This window comes from Crocodylus siamensis, chromosome 2, assembly GCF_052110815.1.
Source record: "Crocodylus siamensis isolate JL-2025a chromosome 2, ASM5211081v1, whole genome shotgun sequence".
NCBI lineage: Eukaryota > Metazoa > Chordata > Crocodylia > Crocodylidae > Crocodylus > Crocodylus siamensis.
Genome location: NC_143396.1, coordinates 48,207,986 through 48,229,843, shown reverse-complemented (window position 1 = coordinate 48,229,843; position 21,858 = coordinate 48,207,986). Strand labels below are relative to the sequence as shown.

The 21,858-nt window shown below is 40.6% G+C and overlaps 1 protein-coding gene across 3 annotated transcripts in view; it reads left to right on the top strand.

The window, feature by feature from the left end:
• The window catches only part of PDS5A (PDS5 cohesin associated factor A), a 140,201-nt gene that overhangs the window by 44,482 nt on the left and 73,861 nt on the right, over positions 1-21,858 (top strand). For all 3 annotated transcript variants that reach the window (XM_090035780.1, XM_090035782.1, XM_090035781.1), the window contains exons 3-12: positions 211-414; positions 832-918; positions 1,706-1,803; positions 2,346-2,472; positions 13,093-13,173; positions 16,707-16,847; positions 17,539-17,654; positions 18,043-18,137; positions 19,963-20,108; positions 21,675-21,826. In XM_090035780.1, coding sequence (XP_089891906.1) covers positions 211-414; positions 832-918; positions 1,706-1,803; positions 2,346-2,472; positions 13,093-13,173; positions 16,707-16,847; positions 17,539-17,654; positions 18,043-18,137; positions 19,963-20,108; positions 21,675-21,826 — 1,247 coding nt within the window. The remainder of the gene's footprint in view (positions 1-210; positions 415-831; positions 919-1,705; positions 1,804-2,345; positions 2,473-13,092; positions 13,174-16,706; positions 16,848-17,538; positions 17,655-18,042; positions 18,138-19,962; positions 20,109-21,674; positions 21,827-21,858) is intronic.

Sequence of the window (21,858 nt, the reverse complement as noted above, 5' to 3'; positions counted from 1 at the left end):
CTTTTAGCAATGTTGAATTCAATATACATTTAATTTAAATTAACACTTTCCTTAATTCTGCCGTGGGTCATATCCAAGAAGTTATGTTAATATTGACAATAAGGCAGTGTAACAACAGAATATAGTACTGCATCCTTTTAGAGAGCCTTAGCAATTAATAATAAAAGAGAAAGTTAAGCCTTTTTCCCTTTTTTATGTTTTAACTATTAGATGGTAGTAAAAACTTTCATGGACATGGACCAGGACTCAGAGGATGAGAAACAGCAGTATCTCCCATTAGCCTTGCACCTTGCGTCTGAATTCTTCCTCAGGAATCCTAACAAAGATGTGCGTCTCCTTGTAGCATGTTGCTTGGCTGATATCTTCCGAATCTATGCTCCAGAAGCTCCATATACTTCCCATGACAAGCTTAAGGTAAAATACCATTTTAAAGAAGGCCTTCCTCTCATCTCATTCTCTTATAATTGAAAGCAAATCGTGAAGCACACACTTCTTTAAAAAAATCAAGTGTGGTAAGGGTTTGGGGGCTTTGTTTGTTTTATTTTGGGGTGTTTTAATGTTTTAGTTTATAGTAGTATTTGAATTTAGTAAAAAAATTTCTTTAAACGTAAGAGTCAGTGTAATAGTTTAATTAGGAATGTCATAAAGGGCAAAAGACCTGGCCTACAGTGGGATTGTTTTAGTTGGAGAAGGTGGAGTTAATGCCCTGAGTTAATATAATAGTTTAATTATGTGCAGTGGTATAAATCTGACTGAGTCAATAATGATAGTGTCAGAGGGTTACATACATTTGTCTAAGTTCTTAATTTTTTTATCTCTTTTATTTTACAGGACATATTCTTGTTTATTACAAGACAGCTAAAAGGCCTGGAAGACACTAAGAGCCCTCAGTTTAACAGATACTTTTACTTGTTAGAGGTAACGTAGTTATTGGAAACTAATCAGACATTTCTCTAAATGTAACAGCTTGCTAAGAAAATCCTTTTGGTATTCTGTTGAAATTATGAAGTTGCCAAGTTTCTAGGCAGGTTAAAGTTGAATGATCTCTTCATCAACAGGCTTGTGTATCAGTCATTGTTGCCCATAGTTTGAGACTCGGAAAATATTACTTTGTTTTAAACTTTGACAATCAGAATTAGCTATCTCCATAAGGTTTCCACATACAAAAATCCCATGTCAGATCACTTCAAACAGACTGAAATACAAATATATTATGGTGAACATTATAGTATATAAGGAATACAGTTTGCTACAGCATTTTGAAAAAATAAGTTTTCAACAAAAACATTTTAAAAATTGTTATGCCATATTCACAGAAGCAGACTGACGTATGTAGAAAGCTTTTTAAAAACTATTGCATAACATGATGGAAAAGTAGTACAAGTGGAGCTAACTAATATGAATGTGCAAGTTTAATGTGTTAGTCATCTTTTGTACATGTAAAATAATCAGTCCTTTTGTTTAGCTTTCATCTTTATTATAGTTGTTTGCTATTTGTATTGTGCTGCCCCGGTAGGATAAGCACTGTACAAACGGATAGGAAAGAAACAATCTCTGTCTGTAAGAGTTTACAACCAAAGTCATAAAATGTAACTTCTCTTTTTTTATGTAAATTTTAATTACCAGAATTTAAAATGTATGTGGCTTAATGAAAATTAGTAATTCTGTGCTGTAAATGTTTAATTATTTCTCTTTTTGGTTTTAGAATTTAGCTTGGGTTAAATCTTACAACATCTGTTTTGAGTTGGAAGATTGCAATGAAATTTTTATTCAGCTTTTTAGGACACTTTTTTCAGTCATCAAGTAAGTTGAATTACTTCAATTTTATATATTTATAGTAAAAGTATATTTGGTGTTTTGAACCTTTGTGTGGGAATTTTTCATTTGGTCTACAAAAAACCCCCTATGCTATACTAAGTTCCAAAAGGTAGTTCCATGGAGAACAAATAAAGTCGTAAATAAAATGAATACAATATGCACATACTTAGATTAAAAGTGGACTTTTTGTAATTTGTCACCAAGAAATGTAGGCAATACTAGAAATATAATGCATCTTTCTTAGATTCATTTATCTTTATGCTGTACTCCCAGAGAACTGTTTTTTGATTATTTGTTTTTAAATAACTGTAATTGTGTAGAAAAACAAATTGGTGCTACATACTACGTCAGGTTTATAAAACAGATAAATCAAGTTAAAGCAAAAAGGTTAGAATTCTTAAATGTGGAAAATATAACTTGGTGCAAGTTGATTATTCTTTCTTCCTTGAAACTATTGCTAGGGTTTAAATTTTCTTAGCTTTGTTGGTGTCTGGAAGTTTATTACTAATCATATTCTTTCTTTGTAGTAATAGTCACAACCAGAAGGTACAAATGCACATGCTGGATTTGATGAGTTCTATCATCATGGAAGGCGATGGAGTAACTCAGGAGCTACTAGACTCCATTCTTATTAACCTCATTCCTGCACACAAGGTCTGCAAAGAAAGATAATGATGATATTTTAATATCTGTTTCAGAATAACTGTAATGTTTTTGTTGGGTTGGTTCTACTTCCCTCTCTTCAGACGTTCTGAACTGGCTGTCACAGTCATAATTTTTCCAACCTGCAGCAGTAGATTGGGAACCCGTAGGTATTATTCCTTAACTATACATTACCTGCTTATTATTGTGAGACTTCATCTGTTCACTACCCAAGAACTTTGCTCTGGAGGAGCAAGCTTAACACTATCTTGTGCAGGTTCATTTACTATCCTGCTACACAAGCATTTTTTTAATTGAAGAGGTATGGTATATTTTGACAGCTGTTCAACTAAATGATTATAGTAAGGTTTACTGAAAGCATCAGGCCCTGCTGTCTGCTTTGATCATCTGTCTGTCAAACCCCACAGCTGGTGATTTTTTCCTGTAACTCCGCCTTCCTGAAGCTTGGTTTATTAGCAAAACGGTCAACTTAAAACAGAATTTTCAGATTTCTTCTTCAGGTTCAGTAGCTGTTTCTAGCTGAATTAATCCTTTAGATTAGGAATGTCAAATGTATAGCCAGGACTGGATACAGCCTGCAGAGCCCTGTCATTTGGTCCCCAGAGCTGCCCCTGTGGCAGATCAGACTCACACAGCACAGCTCTGGGGACCAGATCAGACTCTCACAGGACAGCTAGATCCAGGCAGGGGACCCCCTTCCCTTCCCCTACCCCAGCATACCAATCCAGTGGCTGCTGTATCTTGTATGGGACTCATGCTGGAAATGGCACAGGTCCTGAAGCGTCTGGAACAGACATTGCCTGCAGCAGCATGTTTGTTGCTCTGGCCAAACTGCTTTCCACATGCAGTGCCTATTTTGGCCTGTCTAGGATCCACACCACTTGCAGTGCAAGTCCCCTACCAGCTGAAGCAGCTGCCAGCTCAAGCATGCTGGGGGAAGGGGTCCGTGGGCCTGATCCAGCTTGTAGACAGGCCTCATACTACTCATCTGACCCACAGGGCTGGATGAGTTTGACACCCCTACTTCAGATGCTCCCAACACCTTTGCTTGGTTGAGTAGTCTTTCAGGCTTTCAACAGGCTATAGCATCCTTATAGCCCTCCCTTTTAAGGCTTCTGAGTCTTGTATAAGTGAACTCTTGTGGCTTTTTGTCATTTTGCTCCTGCCTTCCTACAGGTGTCTCAAATGAGGTTTCTCCAACAGGCATATCTGTCTCCCCCTACCCTTTTCATCCTCTTCACCAAATGACTACCTGTTCTCTAACCTCCACTTCAGTGAAAAAGTTGAAGAATTTCCAGGACTTGTTCGGTCACATAGGAGGGACTTTTGATGTTCACTCTGGAAACAGTCCAAGCAGAGCAGCATTACACTGCAAAATATCTGTCAGTCTCCTCATCTGTATAAACAATTATATTTTCCTTTATTTAAATCTGGAAGAATCATCTGACGTGACAGCATGAGTTGTGGCAACACTGGAAAAGAGCTGAAAGGAATTACTAGGTGTCTGATAAAGATTTTTACTATTTCTGCCAACTTCACCCTCCCAACCGCCCCCTCCCAAATTATTGCAATACTGGTGGCCCATGGAAAGTCAGAATAGCAAGGCAAGATAAAGTCCATCATCAAAAAAAAATAGTAAAAATTTACACCTATTTGGAAGAACATGTATTTGTCAGCAAATCTTCAGACGAAAATAGTGAATTATCATGTACTGTTTGCCAAATAAGATATCATGTTATAGTTTCATAGTTTGTAGGGTCGAACGGACCTGAGCACATCATCAAGTCTGACCCCCTGCCTTGGCAGGAAAAAGTACTGGGGTCAAACAACCCCAGCAAGGTGTTTTTTTTAGCCTTGTCTTAAAGACCCCCAGGGTAGGAGCCAGCACCACTTCGCTTGGAAGTTGGTTCCAGATCCTAGCCACCCTGACAGTGAAGTTGCACCTCCTGATGTCTAGTCTGAATCTACCCTCTGCCAGCTTATGACCGTTATTTCTAGTCACTCCTGGTAGTGCTCAGGGGAACAGGGCCAATGCCTGCTGGTCCCCTCTGACTAGTTTGTAACAGGCCACTAGATCCCCCCCTCCTCCTTCTCTTGTGGAGGCTGAACAGGTTCAGATCCCGTAGCCTCTCCTCGTAGGGCCTGCCCTGCTGCCCCCTGATCATGCAAGTGGCCCTCCTCTGGACCCTCTCCATGTTGTCGACATCCCTCTTGAAGTGCGGGGCCCAGAACTGGATGCAGTACTCCAGCTGCAGCCTGACCAGTATCGCATGGAGGGGGAGTATCACCTCCTTGGACCTGCTTGAGATGCATCTGTGGATGCTTGACAAGGTATGGTTGGCATTCCTGACTGCATCCCCACACTGCTGGCCCATGTTCATCTTAGCATCAATGATGACTCCAAGATCCTTTTCTGCCTCTGCACTGATGAGAAGGGAGTTCCCCAACCTATAGGTATGCTGCTGGTTCTTCCTCCCCTTGTCAGTGTTTAAACCCATCCTGTTCTCATCCTCCCACTCCTGTAACCTGTCTAGGTCCGATTGCAGCCTATTTCTGCCTTCTAGCGTGCCCACATCCCCCCACATCTTGGTGTCATCAGCAAATTTGAACAACCCTCGTCCAAGTCACTGATGAACAGTGTGGGCCTGAGGACCAAGCCCTGCAGAACGCCACTGCCCACATCCCTCCAGGTCGAAAATGACCCATCCACCACCACTCTGAGTGCGGCCCCCACCCCCCCAGCGAGTAAGTGACCCATTTGGCTGTGTAGGTGTTGACACCACTGTCCCACAGTATTTTTAATGAGAATGGGGTGAGAGACAGTGTCGAAGGCCTTCCAAAAGTCCAGAAAGACTACATCCACTGCGACCCCTGCATCTAAGGATTTTGTGACCCTGGTCATAGAAGGCCACCAGGTTGCTCTGACAGGACTTGCCTCTAATGAAGCCGTGTTGGTTGCCCCTAAGCATAAGCTCCCCTGCTGGCCCGTTGTGGACATGTACCAGAATAATTCTCTCAAAAAGCTTACCCAGGATCAAGGTAAGACTAACTGGCCTATAGTTTCCTGGGTCCTCCTTCCTCCCTTTTTTGAAGATGGGAATCACATTGGCCCTCTTCCAGTCCTCTGGCACCGCACCAGAGCACCACAAATGCTTGTAAAACTGTGCCAAGCGTCCCACAGTGACCTCAGCTAATTCCCTCAGCACTCTGGGGTGGAGATCATCCGGGCCAGCTGATTTAAATACATCCAGTCCCTCCAGGAGTTCCCTGACTAGATCCTCTCTGACCCTTGGCCTAGGTGCACCTCCCCTGGGGCCAGTCAGGGGGTTGATTCGGTCCCTGTTCAGGAAAATGGAGGCAAAGAAGTTGTTAAATAGGTTAACTTTGTCATCTGGTGTGACCAGATTTCCTAGCGTGTCTTGCAGGGGCCCCATGTTACCCAGTACCTTCTTTTTGCCCCCTATGTATTTAAAAAAGGACTTCTTGTTGTCCTTGATCCAGGTAGCTAGTCCCAGTTCCATCTCTGCCTTGACCTTCCTGACTGCCCCCCTGCAGCCCCGAGCAACCGCAGTATAGTCCTCCCTGGTGATGGCCCCTCCCTTCCATTGGGTGTACCTTTTAGTTAAGAGACATTCCCGGATGCTTTTGGTGAGCCATGGAGGCTTTTGCGCCTTCCTGCCCCCTTTGATCCATGTTGGGATTTACCTCCCTTTGGGCTTGGAGGATTGTCTCCTTAAGGAGCAGCCAGTCTTCCTGGACACCTGACTCCCCTCCCCTCCAGGACCTCAGTGCCTCCCTGACTGTTCTCCTTAGCACATTGAAGTCTGCCCTCCTGAAATCTAGGGCTGCTGCCTTGCTGCAGGCCTTTGCCACCTTGCACTGGATGGTGAATTCCAGCAGGCGATGATCACTGTTGCCCAGGTGGTCGACCACCCACAGCCCCCTGTCCTTATGGAACAGACGATGTGATTACACAAAAATGTTCCTGAAAGCTGTTCTGTAAAATATGAAAGCCATTACATGCAAGGGTCTCCAGGAATATATATACCATTTTCAAAGCAGGTGACTCTTTCCTGTGCCATCCCTGAGGACTTCCAGGAATATATACTGTTTACAGTGCAAATGACCCATTTTTATGCCACCCTCTAAACAGGTTCTATGAACCAAATGCTTCATAGAATATACCAGTTTTTGACATAAGTGATACTTCTACACATGAAATTAACACAATGCAATAAACTCTAGAGCAGTTAGAACTGCAGTCTGCTGCTCCCAGGTACGATATCTGCACCTGCACCCAAGACAGCAGCAGTTTCAGCCGGGGCAGAGCAGCCCCAGGCTGGTGGCAGGCTTGAAGGTTCAGCCCAAAGTGTCAGGTGGCAGAGGGACTGGGTGGGACAGAAGAATGCTGAAGTGCAGAGCTGTGTGACAGGCAACCGCCGCACTTTAGCACCCTCGTGCCCCAGCCAGCCCCCATTGCTGTCTACGTGTGCGTTTCATCACACTTAATGACTCTGCAGTAAGATACAGGTACTCCTCACTTAATGTCATCCTGGTTAGCATTGTTTAGTTATTACATTGTTGATCTATTGGAGAACATGTTTAAAGTCATGCTATGTTCAATTATAACGTTTGGCCACTGTCTGCTAGTAGATAACTGCTGTGATGTAATTGGATTCACTTAATCATTGTGCTTAAAGTCGCATATTTCAAGAACGTAACTACAACATTAAGGGAGGAGTAGCTGTAGTGCTGTCTCCAGCAGTACTATCGTACACCTAAGTTAGTTAATTTACTGTGCCCTAATACTGGTGCATATGTGAATAGTGACGCTTTACTGCAGAGCTAATTAGTCCACTCTAAAATGTGCCTGTAGATGCACCCACAGTTCAAAAGTCCAGCTGAATTATCTTTAAAGATCACCCTCTCCCAACCCTTCTTTTGATTTCTATCTATGCTGTTAACAGAAGCTTTGTCTTTGTTTTGAACACGAGTCCACGATTCTTAAAAGTTATGTTGTCCAATTCAAAGGATTCCCATCCTCTCCACACCTCTCTGTACCTCTTATGGATACGTCTCACAAATCTATGGAGAAACAATAGGTAGATCCCTTTCTCTAACTGGGTATGTTTGAGGAAGTCTCTCTGAAATTCAGGGACAAAAGATTTTATTCTTATTATTCCTTAATCCCAAAACAGAAAGGGAGATGAAACTTTATATTTGTTCTACATCACAGTAACATCTTCATACGTCAGATTAAAGTCCATGTGATCATTCTTGGCTCCCTAATTCTTTCCCTCAATTCCATAGATTAGTTTGGGTCTCTTGACCTTCCAAAACCCATACTTACATCTCAGTATCATTCAGTGTGGAGAAGTTACTGTTAATGACCTTGGATTACTAATACAGTTCTTTTGCCTCTCCACTAGTAGTTCTGAGGGTTGTATTTGAGTACACAAGAAAAAAATGGAGGATTGGACCAAAAGAAATCTCGAGGTTCAATAAGGACAAGTGGAAAGTCCTGCACTAAGGGCAAAACAATCCCATGTACCAGTACAGGTTTGAGATTGAATGGCTAAGCAGCAGCTGTGCAGAAAAGGACTGGGGGGTTACAGTGCACAATAAGATCAGCATGAGCCAACAGTGTGCCCTTGTGAAGAAAGCTAATAGCATACTGGGCTGCATTAGTAGGAGCATTGCCAGCAGATCGAGGAAAGTGATTCTTCTACCCTATTTGGCACTGGTTGGTGAGGCCACATATGGAGTACTGTGTCCAGTTTTGGGTCCCCCACTACAGAAAGGATGTAGACAAATTGGAGAGAGTGCAGCAAAAATGGTGAGGGGGCTAAGCCATGTGACTTCTCAGAAGAGGCTGAGGGAACTGGGCTTATTTAGTTTGCAGAAGAAAAGACTGAGGTAGGATTTAATAGCAACCTTCAACTACCTGAAGGATGGTTTCAGAGAGGATGAAGCTAGATTGTTTTGTGGTGGCAGATAACAGAACAAGGAACAATGGTCTCAAGTTGCAACAAGGGAATTTTAGGTTAGATATCAGGAAGAATTTTCTCACTAGGAGGGTGGTAAAGCACTAGAACAGGTTACCCAGAGTGGCTGTGGGATCTCCGTCCTTGGAGGTTTTTAAAAGCTGGCTAGACAAAGCCTTGGCTGGGATGATATAGTTGGGGACAGTCCTGTTTTGAGCGGGGAGCTGAACTAGATGATCTCCTGAGGCCCCTTCCAACCCTAATTTTTGAGGATTCCATGAATTTAAGCATCTCTCTACTTGGAAGACTGTTTGGTTTGAAGGAAATCAAATCTGGACTCGATGATCTCCCAAGGTCCCTTCCAGCCCTAATGTCTATGAAATCTATGAAATCCCCTCAATATTTAACTAGTGCATTTCAGAAAATATTGAGCCTCTTTTCTGCTCTGTGGTCTAGTATCAACTGGGAAAAATGGATTCTCACTCAGAGCATAGTATATATTGGCATATTTAATTTGGTTCCAGTTTGGCACAAGGGTACTTCTCTGAGGTCAAAATCTTATCTCAGGCCCCTCTTTTCTTTGTCTTCCTTCATTCTTCCCCCTCCACACTCTTGTGAGAACCTGCACAAGGTAACTGGTTATGTTTTGGTATACTTAATGCATCATGCTGTGTTTCACACGCGCTCCCTGCATAGGTGGTTGAGATTAGTATATTTGCCAAAGAGACACATAACGGATCAGGTAATCATTGCTCTTTTAGATGTCCTTTCCTTTTTTCAGCTGCTGAAAGGCCCAACCCAGATATGCAGCAGAAATTCTAGTCGCAGAAGCCTCCACTGTGGGGCAGCCCAATTAGATCTGCTGGAAGTTTACAGGAAATGTTTTTCCAAGAGAATCCTGAACAAAAACATTTAGGAACATAAGGTTGTTGCAAAGAGATATAAAGCTTTCCCATCCATGGGTCTGATGATCGAAACACTTGTAGATGGTATCAAATGAATGCTCTCAGTCAACTGATAAGTAGGATCCAGGACATTCTTCCCATTGTCAAGTTGAACACGTTATTTGAGCAGGAAATGTTAGCAAAAACTGAAAATTATTGGAGAATATTTACCTGGATACCCAAAACATGATCTTATAGATTTCAGTAATGACAAGAAGCCACTGTTGTTTAAAGCAGCAGAAGCAGTAGTAAAAAGCACAAGGATTGATCCTCTAAGAAAAATATGCACTTTTCCTTGATTAAAATGAAGTGCTACTATAATATATAGCTATCAGTTGAACACAATGTTTTATTGATATATTTAAAATTTTGAAGTGATTTGGAAGTGCCTCAATCATTATACTAAAATAAATTGTAAATACCTATATATATTGGTATCTGATTTTAATTTTTTTATCATGGAAAATCAGAGCTCCCAGTGTCCCCTTTACTCACCAAGATGCAGGTCTAGCTGTGGCTGTCCTCTCTGTTGCTTTATGGCATCAAACAGCCCTGATATGCCAGTATCCTGCCCTTCACCATGCCATTGCACCCCCACTAGCAAGCCGCAGGTGCCCCTCACTCCTGACCCACAACTTTTTCCCCCCCGCCACCTTTTGACTGTGGGATCCAGTGGCTGTGTTCTTCCCACTCCTTGCCCCATGGGCATCAGTCACAGCCATCCAGCAGCACCCAAGCCCCAGTTGCCATGGCTGGAGCAGGGGGAGGAGCATGGAGATGCTCTCCCCACCCCCTGCCCGTGGGTGGCGCAGCCTGAGCAGAGCCCCTGGGTGGAAGTTGTGGGATGCCTGCTGCAGGGCTTGGGGCTCCTCACCCTGCTGCCCTCTTTCTGGGGGTCTCTACAGCCCAGTGGGCAGGACCCAGAGTGGGGCAGTGAGACTTGTTGCTGCTTCTGGGACCGCTGGGCCAGCTGCATCACCAGCAGTCTGAGGAATAACAAACTGGGGGAGGCCATGTTGCGCTCACCTCCTACAGCTGCTCATGCTGGGCTGTGGCTCTACCCAGCTAATGCTGCTGCCCTTGCTGCCCCCCATTCCACCTCCCCTCCCCTCCAGCTGGTAGGTGGCAGGAGGAATCATAGAAAATTAGGGTTGGAAGGGACCTCAGGAGGTCATCTAGTCCAACCAGGAGGTCATCTAGTCCAACCCCCTGCTCAAAACAGGACCATTCTCACCTAGATCATTCCAGCCAGAGCTTTGTTGAGCCAGGCCTTAAAAACTTCCAAAGATAGAGGTTTTTGGTTTACCTAGATACCTTTCTAAGTAACCCATTCCAGTGCTTCACCACCCTCCCAGTGAGAGAGTTTTTCCTAATATCCAACCTAAACTTCCCTTGCTGCAACTTGAGACTACTGCTTCTTGTTTTGGTATCTGCATCACTGAGAACAATCTAGCTCCACCTTCTTTGGAACCACTCTTCTGGTAGTTAAAGGCTGTTATCAAATTCCCCCTCAGTCTCCTCTTTTCCAGACTTGCCCTTGGGGAATCTATGTTGACTGTTCCTGATCTCGACCTTCCAACTGCTTAGCAATGGAGTTCTTGAGGATTGATGTGAGGTTAACTGGTCTGTAGTTTCCTGAATCCTCCTCCTTCCCTTAAAGTTGGGCACTATTTGCCCTTTTCTAATTGTCTGGGACCTCCCCTGATCACCAGAAGTTTTCAGGTAATGGCCAATAGCTCTGCAGTTATATCAGCCAGTCTATCATTGAGAACTGCCTTGTCTGATTCCACTGGGCCTGGGTAGTGGTTGGAAGCAGTATTATGAGCATTATGACTTCTCTACAAAGAGAAGCAGTCTAGACCAGTGGGAGCGTACTCTTCACAAGGGAATTACATACAATAGATATGTGCAGGATTTCATATTATTCTTTTGACAGGACAGAAGTGTTCATTTCCACTCATCTATTCAGAGCCATAGATCAGGCCATCTCTTCACAGAGGATGTCAAAATGAATAACACAATGTTTGTCACTGTGTTACCAGTTGTTTGGTATGCCTTTCCCACTTACGTCCATAAGAACATAAGACATGCTATATTGAGTCAAATCAATGGTCCATTTAGCCGAGTATTCTGTCTCTGACAGCGGCAGGAGCAGATGTTTTCAAGGTAGATCATTGAACTGGGCATATTTCTATCTCCTGTTCATTACTGTCCCTGGCATCCAACATCATTGTTTAGAGATGACAGAAGAAGCATCTTTTGACTGTTCTGTTTAATAGCTATCAATAGATAATCCATGAATTTGTCTAGTCCCCTTTTGAACCTGGTTATACTATATGCCTTTACAATCTCCTGTGGTAAATACATGCTGCATAAAATTGTCCCTTGCTAGTTCCAGTCCCATTCCATACTGTTTTCAGTGGGCCCTCCCTAGTTGCGTTATTCTGAGATTTGGTGAATAATAGTTCCCTAATCACTTTGTCCACACCCTTCATGATTTCGTAGATCTCTATGATATCTCCCTCAGGTTTCTCCCTTCCAAACTGACAAGTGTTTTTAGTCTCTTCTGGCATGGAAAGTGCTCCATATTGCTGATCATTTTGACTTCCCTGTTCTATACTTTTTCTAATCTGGCTAAATTCTTTTTGAGATGCAGAGACCAGAACTGCACATAGTATTCAAGATGTGGGTGCTATACCATTTGTATAGTAGCATGATAGTAGTATTGATTTGTAAAGTAGCATGTGATGTTTTCAGTCTTAACGATGGGTATCATTTTATTAGCTTTTTGGTCACTGCTGCATGTTTTGAAGTTTATCTGCCTTTTTTTTTGCCCACTCACTTATTTTGGTGAGATCGGTTTTTCAGCTACTCTCCGTTGTCCTGGGATTTGACTAGCTGAAATAATTTGGTATCATCTGCAAACCTGAAGATTTCACTGTGCATCCTCTTTTTCAGATCACTGATGAAAATGGTGAACAAAATTGGGCCTAGCACATATCTCTGTGGGACCCCACTTTTCACTTCCTTCCATTTAACACTACCCTTTATTTGCTTCTTTTAATCAGTTCTTGATCAATGAACTACTCTCCAACCCTGTGACAATCAGTTTTATGAAAAGCCTATGGTAAAGGGCCCCATCAAAAGCTTTTTGAAAATCCAAATACATTATGAGGAGGATCTTGCAAAAGATGCTAAAGTTAATTAAAAACTTTTAAAAATATATCAGAAATAGAAAGCAAACAAGTGAATCGATGGGACCATTAGATACTCATAGCATAAAAGATACACGTGGGAATGATTCTACTTTGAGCAGGGTGCTGGACTAGATGAACTCATGAGGTCCCTTCCAGCCCTACTTTTGATTATCCTAATTTTTAAAAAATAAAATAACATAAAACATACATTGGTAACAACTATATTAAGTAAGTGAACATGATGGTCTTAATGGTATGTGTCGGATGTGAAACTTCTGGTTAAAGTCTACTTTGAAATATCTGAAAAGCTAGATTTTAGCATAATGACTCTAGAGCTAATTAATATGTTGGAGCTTTTGTTTTGAAATATATATTATAAAGTTGAGTTTTATAAGAACTCTTTCAAGAACTATTCTGTAGGGGGCATGAAATCACTTTTAAAGCAAATTTCATACTTTTTAATATGACTTTTCCTTTTTATTTCAGAACCTTAATAAACAAGCATTTGATCTTGCAAAAGTCCTACTGAAAAGGACAGTCCAGACCATTGAACCGTGCATTGCTAATGTATGTAATGGAAATGTTAATATATATTTTTGTAGCTGTGTATGCTTTAGGTACCTACTAGCTGCATGTTCACAGTCTTTATCTATTGCTAGGTTTTCTTTTATGGTTTGGTTGAAGGAAACAAATAAATACTGGGTAGCTTGTGTAATATAACACCCCCCCCCCAATTATCCATTTTATCCCAAAGTTAAACAGCCAAACCCATGTTGTGATGAGAAGCTTGTCTTCCAGGGATATTGATCATTCAAAACACAAGAGCTAAGCACTCCACACATTTGAAAATATGACTTCTTTATTTCATGCCTATAGACTGTAGGTTTAAATTTAAGCTATAGACTTAAATTGAAAAGGCTGAAATAAGTGGCTTCACTTATTTTATTTATATCTTAATTGTGTTCTGCTTAGAGCTATCTAGAGGGGTTTTTTCATATTGATGAAAGGTAATTTATTTGTTACATATCAACAATAAGATATTGAGATATTGATATTATTTCAGTAAAGAATGCTGGGAAGTGTTTGGTTTAGTTGGCCATAATATTCCTCTGTTGTTTCTAAAGGAGGTGGTGGTGGTAGTAGCAGTAACACTTTTCAGGTACATACTAGCACTTGCACTTATCTCTTGCTTGTAAATACCCATTAATCCTTTAGCAGCCATATGAGTATTGTCCCAGTTTTAAAAAATATGGTAATCAGACTCAGAAAAATAAGTTTTGGTTTAAACTTTTCTGATTAGATAATGGTTTAGTTTAAAATAGGAGACCCTGTTTAGTTTGTGTTTAATAAAGATATATGGACAGCATGGCCATTCCCAGATGATCAGAAACCCTGAGAATGACTTTAAACACAAAAAAAAAAAAAAAAGAAAGAAAAGAAAGTACAGTTGGGGGTTTTTCATTTCTCTCCTGTGTTTTAGTCTTAAGGGTTAAAAATATCAGCTCAGTAATAGGGAGGACTAGAAAATTTCTTTTAAAAAAATGAAATTCTTAAATAATTTCCTGACCTTAGGGGTGGGGTAGGACTCTTTACACAAAAATATACCCAAGACGCACAAGTACAATTTTAAGTATTCATAGTTTCTAGGGTCGGAAGGGACCTGAGTAGATCATCTAGCCTGACCCCCAGCCATGGCAGGAAAGAGTACTGGGGTCAAACAACCCCACCAAGGTGTACATCTAGCCTCCTCTTAAAGACCCCCAGGGTAGGAGCCAGCATCACTTCTCTTGGAAGTTGGTTCCAGATCCTAGCCACCCTGACCATGAAGTAGCGCCTCCTGATTTCTAGCTTAAATCTACCCTCTGCCAGCTTGTGACCAGTATTCCTGGTCACTCCTGGTAGTGCTCAGGGGAACAGGGACTTCACCAGTGGCTGCTGTTCCCCCCCCGACTAGTTTGTAACAGGCCACTAGATCCCCCCTCAGCCTTCTCTTGTGGGCGCTGAACAGGTTCAGGACCCTTAGCCTCTCCTCATAAGGCCTGCCCTGCTGCCCCTTGATCGTGCGAGTGGCCCTCCTCTGGACCCTCTCCATGTTGTCCACATCCCTCTTGAAGTGCGGGGCCCAGAACTGGACACAGTACTCCAGCTGTAGCCTGACCAGTATCTCATAGAGGGGGAGTATCACCTCCTTGGACCTGCTTGAGATGCATCTTTGGATGCGTGACAAGGTACGGTTGGCCTTCCTGACTGCATCCCCACACTGCCGGTCCATGTTCATCTTGGAGTCAGTGATGACTCCAAGATCCTTTTCCACCTCTGTACTGACAAGAATGGAGTTCCCCAACCTGTAGGTATGGTGCTGGTTGTTCCTCCCCAGGGGTATCACTTTGCACTTGTCAGTGTTTAATCCCATCCTATTCTCATCCTCCCACCCCTGTAACCTGTCTAGGTCCGATTGTAGCCTATTCCTCTCTTCTAGCATGCCCACATCCCCCCACATCTTAGTGTCATCAGCAAATTTGAACAGGGTGCTTTTTACCCCCTCGTCCAAGTCGCTGATAGAGATGTTGAACAGTGCGGGCCCGAGGACTGAGCCCTGGGGGACCCCACTGCCCACATCCCTCCACGTTGAAAATGACCCATCCACCACCGCTCTCTGGGTGCAGCCCTCCAGCCAGTTGGCGACCCAATTGATTATGTGGGTGTCGACACCACAGTTCCCCAGTTTCTTAATGAGAACAGGGTGAGAGACAGTGTCGAAGGCCTTCCGAAAGTCCAGGAAGACTATGTCCACTGCTACCCCTGCATCTGATGATTTGGTGATCTGATCATAGAAGGCCACCGGGTTGGTCTGCCAGGACCTGCCACTAATGAACCCGTGTTGATTGCCTCTAAGCATGATCTCCCCTGCTGGCCCCTCATGGATATGTGCCAGAATAATTTTCTCAAAGAGCTTGCCGAGGAATGAGGTAAGACTAACTGGCCTATAGTTTCCTGTGTCCTTCTTCCCCTTTTTGAAGATGGGAACCACGTTGGCCCTCTTCCAGTCTTCTGACACCACACCAGAGCACCATGAGTGCCGGGGTACTGCAATGACCTCAGCCAATTCCCTCAGTACTCTGAGGTGGAGATCATCCGGACCAGCTGACTTCAATACATCCAGTCTCTCCAGAAGTTCCCTAACTAGTTCCTCACTAACCCTTGGCCTAGGTGTGCCTTCCCTGGGGCCTGAGGGGGGCCCAGCAGGGGCATGACTGTTCCGGTCCCTGCTTAGGAAAATGGAGGCAAAGAAATCATTAACTAAGTTAGCTTTGTCGTTTGGTGTGACGACCAAATTTCCTAACATGTCCTGCAGGGGCTCCACATTACCTGGAACCTTCTTTTTACCCCCTATGTATTTAAAAAAGGACTTCTTGTTGTCCTTAATCCTTAATGTTGTCCCAGTTCCATCTCTGCCTTGGCCTTCCTGACTGCCCCCCTACATCCCCGAGCAACTGCAATATCCCTGGTGATGACCCTTCCTTTCAATTGGGTGTATGCCTCCCTTTTAGCTAGGGAGGCTTTTATCATACTGTGTTCTTTAAAACTGAGCAGAAGTTGGTAGTCCTTTGGCTTTTTCACTTTTTCAGTACATAGTCAATTGTAGTAATTGGATTAATTTGGCTGGCTTGCTTGCTTGATAATTAGAGAGCAAAAAATTGACTCAACAAGGTATTTGCTTAACCTTTTTTAAATAACATTTTGATGGATGGTTATTAATTTTAAGTTTGTCATTCTTTTGCTACATGTTGATTATTATTGTTGCTACTGTTATTAGGAATGGTTTTTCTGTTTTATTTTAGATATTTTCATTTTTCAAAACAAAATTTCTCTTGCCTTAAGTCATGAATTCGAAAAGGTATTTGACTTTTTTAGATTTTCTGGAACAAAAAATTTAGTACTGCAGAGAGAACACCCATCTGTTTAAAGAGTATAATGATGGACCTCTTCTGTTGGAATGAATGTGTAAAGTAGCTTAAAAGCAGAATATGTTTAAAAAAATTCAGTACTTGCATTGATGGGGAAAAATCTTGTAACAAGTACAGTGTTTTGTGTTCTAGTTTTTTAATCAGGTTCTGGTACTTGGAAAACCTTCAGTAAGTGATTTGTCGGAGCATGTATTTGATTTGATACAAGAGCTTTTCGCTATAGATCCTCACTTGCTACTCTCCGTCATGCCACAGCTTGAATTCAAACTGAAGGTAGGATACAATGTAGTTCTTGAAAACATACTTCAGTTTCAGGTAACCTGAAACCACTTTCAAACTTACTTTCAAACTTTATAGCTACACTTTGATGATGCTTTTGTTTGCAGATTTGTGTAGTCTATCAAAAATTTTGCACTTGAGCAATACTAGCTTGTAAAAAGTGCTCTAAAAATGGGATGCAAACCCTTTCTCTCTTGCTCTCTAACCATTATCAGCCAGTTTGTCTCATTTTTAAATTAAGGAGAATGCTTGAGTTCCTGAGTAAATTGGGGGCTTTCAAGTACTACTAATATTAGTATTAATATAAATACTAATATTAATATACATAAGCCTTTTATACTAGCTAAGTAATTAAAGAACATATTTAAAAATATATAGTTTCCAACTGCATGGTAAACATACTTGTCAGTTACTTTTTGTATTGTTTCCATCTTCATAAAGTACAAACTACTTAAGTGATGTTAACATTGCATATAGATTAATTTCTTCTATCTGTGACCTTATGTACCAGGAAATTGAAAGAGTTGGGAGGTTTCAGATATTGTTTTACATTTAAAATTAATATTTTAATATAACTTGTTGGGGGAGAGAAGAATTCTGTAGTGTAATACAAACAAGATTGTATAGCATCCTTTACAGTTGCTGTTGGCTGGATAATGATTGAGAATTTCTCTTTCATTTTTAGAGTAATGATGGAGAAGAGCGTCTGGCTGTTGTTCGACTTCTGGCTAAACTGTTCGGTTCTAAAGATTCTGATCTAGCAACGCAAAATCGTCCTCTATGGCAGTGCTTTCTCGGACGGTGAGAAAATACGCAAACAGATTTACAAGCTTTCATTCTTTACCAGTGTTACATGTTCAGAGTAATCTTAATAAGCAATGCTGCATTCCAGCATTTTGTATTTTCAGTACCTATAGTTATTTCAGTAAGTTCTTATTAAGATGGCAATAATAATATTATTAATAATAATATATCTTATATCATTGCCATCTTAATTTTTTTGTTGCTGTTGTCATGTTTGGTCTAACAGGGAAGGACTTTGATAAAAATTATAGTCTGTGTATTCATTACTATTATTTTACCCTCTAAAACTGTTTTAATAGAATTGAAACATATTCTCAACATACTTATTCAATTATGTTATTTGCAAAGATGATTTATTAACGTTAATCATTTTCTGTTCCTCTAGATTCAATGATATTCATGTTCCAGTGAGATTAGAAAGTGTGAAATTTGCCAGTCATTGTTTAATGAACCATCCAGATTTAGCAAAAGACCTCACTGGTAAGGTGCCTAAATTAGATTTTGGACTAATTTCGGATGGAGGTATAGGGAAGATAATTGTTTAACGTACATTGTAATATTATTCTAAGTGGTATTAAAGCCAAGTTTGCCAGTATTTGGTGGAGGGACTCAGTCAAGCTACATTTTCCTACATAAGGCAAGAACCTGGAATAGATTTTCATGACAGCCTGATAGGTAAAAAGATATTATCTGCATTGTTGACAATATTATATGCATTGTTAGTTTATTACAATAATTTCAAATTATGATAAAGTATTTGGTTTAGCTGAGATGGTTATCTGTTAAATATGCAGAACAGTATTTTCAAAAGTACTCAGTGTATCCTAACTGCTTTCATTTAGTTTCCTATCCGTGCTGATTCTAGAACACGTAATTTCTACCTACAGTCCAGTGTCATGATCAGTTTTAAAATGGTAAATTTAAGAAGTAAGAGAGAAAACAAAGGCACAAGCCTTGTTTTTAAACCATAACCATATGGTATGTGCTGAGCCTATAGTTAGTTTTTTCTTTCAGGGATGATTGCCTAGTAGGAATTGAGTGCTCAATGTCACTAAAAGCTAAGTTTTGTGTATCTGTAAGCATTTATCGTAAGTCAGATATTTGTCTCATTGCTGAAGATGAATGAGCAGACTTTTCATAAAATGAATGACTGAGTATAGAGTATCCTTTTTCAAAAGAAAAACTTAAAAAATTTACGTAGTGTGAAATAAGGCATTATTAATTCTCCATTTGTGTACCAAATATTGTGGAATACCTGAAAAATACTAGCTGTGACTCTTTACTTACTATTGATGAAGCACCAAAGTTAGTTTGGTCACATTTTGCTGTTAGCATATCTAGCAGATAACTCCTCAATAATATTAATTTGAAAAAATAATTTGTCATGATAGGATATAACTGGACCTTGTGCTGTAATTACTGAAATTGATATTTTATGATTACATAGATGTCTGTCATGACTCCTTATTGAAAGTTGGACTGAGATTTACTGTTAAAGTAAAATTAAATCTTAAATTTCCATTCACTGTTACTCCAGATTTTTTATAAAGAAAGATTAAAGAGGCTGTGCTGGTTAATGGTTTAGGACTTGAACTTTCACCTTTGAAAGTTTTTTCTGATTCAGTGCTGTAATTTATATATGTGCAAGGATTTCTAATTCCAGTTCAGTTATTAAAATGCTTAATTTTCAGTGATACATATTAATATTTACAATGTAAAGAAATTGCATTATGGCTATAATAAAATACTTTGTAAAATAATCCACAATTAAGAAATCATAAAACAATGTGTTACAAACATTATGAGCTGAAATACTGAGAAACAGTGAGTTGAAAAAAATTCCAACAGGCTATAACTCTTTTTTGATTCAGGCTAACTTTTAATGTTTTCCTGTGTTTTTAATTTAGTTTTTTTTATATTGTAAACACCTTCACAATCTGGGAAAGTATCTTTTATGCAATGGTGAACATGCCCCTGGCAATTACTATATGATTTTAACAATAAATTCCAACCAATTAGATTTTACTTGATAATTTGTTTTGAGAAATGGCGTCATAAAGAAAACTGTGCCGTTATAAACAAAGATTTACAGTTACAAACAATATAACTTTTATCATTTAATATAGAAAGTGCCAGGAAAATAGATGTTCCTAATATGCATTTAGTAGATACCATAGTATAGTTGTGGTACTTTCCTGTCATTTAATTGATTTCATTTTCCTAACGCATTGTCATGTCTTGTATATATGCAACGAAGACACTTGAATATACCATTCATAACAGGTGATATTTTTCATTGTAACAGAGTACTTGAAGGTTAGATCTCATGACCCAGAAGAAGCCATTCGACATGATGTCATTGTTACAATTATAACTGCTGGCAAGAGAGACCTGTCGTTAGTCAATGACCAGCTACTTGGCTTTGTAAGGGAGAGAACACTAGACAAACGGGTAAGAACTTATACTGGTTTTCCATAATAATTCACTTTTAAATGCAACTAGTAAGTTAAAAAAATGGTAAAAGAATGCAGCCTTCTATCCTATGGATCTGTGTGTGACAGTTTTAATTAGCAAGGGCCCACAGCATTTTACAAGCTGCAGGCCAGAACAACAGAGCCCTGGTCTGAAGTGGGTCAGGTGGCTTTCATTGTGTTTGAGTGGTAGGGAGATTATATGTGGAACATCTTTGTGCCTTGTTTTTATATTTTATGACCATTTAAATTGGTTAAACCTGTGGCATATTACCATTTATCTTACGGTTAACACATTTTTCATGTAATAAATGTAACTTCTGCCAGGGGTTTAAAGAGATTAAACACTTGTACCACATGATTGGTAGTACTTTTAGTTATATTAATAGAATAATCAATTATAAGAATGGTCAGTTGTTTTAGTATAGAGTATAAACCAGCAGCTAGCCAAGATGCAGAAAAAATTCTCTGTGTGAAGTGCGCAATCAGCAAGATATGTAAGATAATAAGGAAGTAGGGCTGGAAGGGACTTTACAGGGCAATGTAGTCCAACCCCCTGCTTAAGGCATCATCTCTGACTAAACCATTCCAACCAAGTATCTGTCTACTGTGCTCCTAAAAACTTCCAAGGATGGAGATGCCACAATTTATGTTCCAATGCTTGAAAGCCCTCAGAGTCCTCCTAATCTCAGGCCTAAATTCCCCCTGCTGAAGCTTGAGGCCATTGCTTGTAGTCCCATCCCCTATAGCCACAGAGAAATCCCATCTCCATCTTCCCTGTATAACCTTTCAGGTATTTGAAGATGTATCATATCTCCCCTCAGTCTTCTCCTCTCTATACTAAATAACCCTAGTACTTTCAGCCTTTCTTCATAAGCCTTGCATCTCAGGCCCCTAGTCATTTTTGTTGTTCTGCACTAGACTCTTTCCAAACTGTCCACGTCCTTCTTGAAGCATGAGGCCTAAAACTGAACACCAGTACTCCAGGTGAGGCCTCACCAGTACTGAATGAAGAGGAAGAATTACTCCCCTTAATTATTTTCAAGTAACCCTCCTGGTAATACAGCGCAATATGCTGCTAGTTGTTTTTGCAATAAGAGGACACTGTTGGCTCATATTCAGACTATGGTCTGCTGTAACCGCCAGGTCCTTCTCTGCATTACTGGAGCCTACCCAGTCATTCCCCATCTGTATGTGGCTATGCAGTTATTTTGTCCGAAGTGCTGGAGTTTCCACTTGTCCTTCCTGTATTTAAGGAAATAAACATGTCAGTCTCTTCCGATATGGCTGCTCGCTTAAGACAATGTAAGACATCTTACTGGATCTTTCTGTTAATACTGTTTTTTTTCACCAGTGGTGTAACTAAGGGTAGTCAAGGAGGGCACCAAACTGGGTCCCAACCTGAGGCAAATCCAGCTGAAAGACTGGCAGAAGTCACTGCTGCCCAGACTGCAAAAACTGGGCACTGCTTTTTCCTTCAGTACTTTTACTATAATATAAGCATATTTGTGATAAATATTTAATGAAAACATTTTTTTTTCTTAAGTGGCGGGTAAGAAAAGAAGCTATGATGGGTCTTGCGCAGCTATACAAGAAGTACTGTCTTCATGCTGAGGCTGGCAAAGATGCTGCAGAGAAAGTGAGCTGGATAAAGGATAAACTTTTGCACATATATTATCAGAATAGCATTGATGACAAGTGAGTCAATTTAAGCCTTCATAAATTTATTG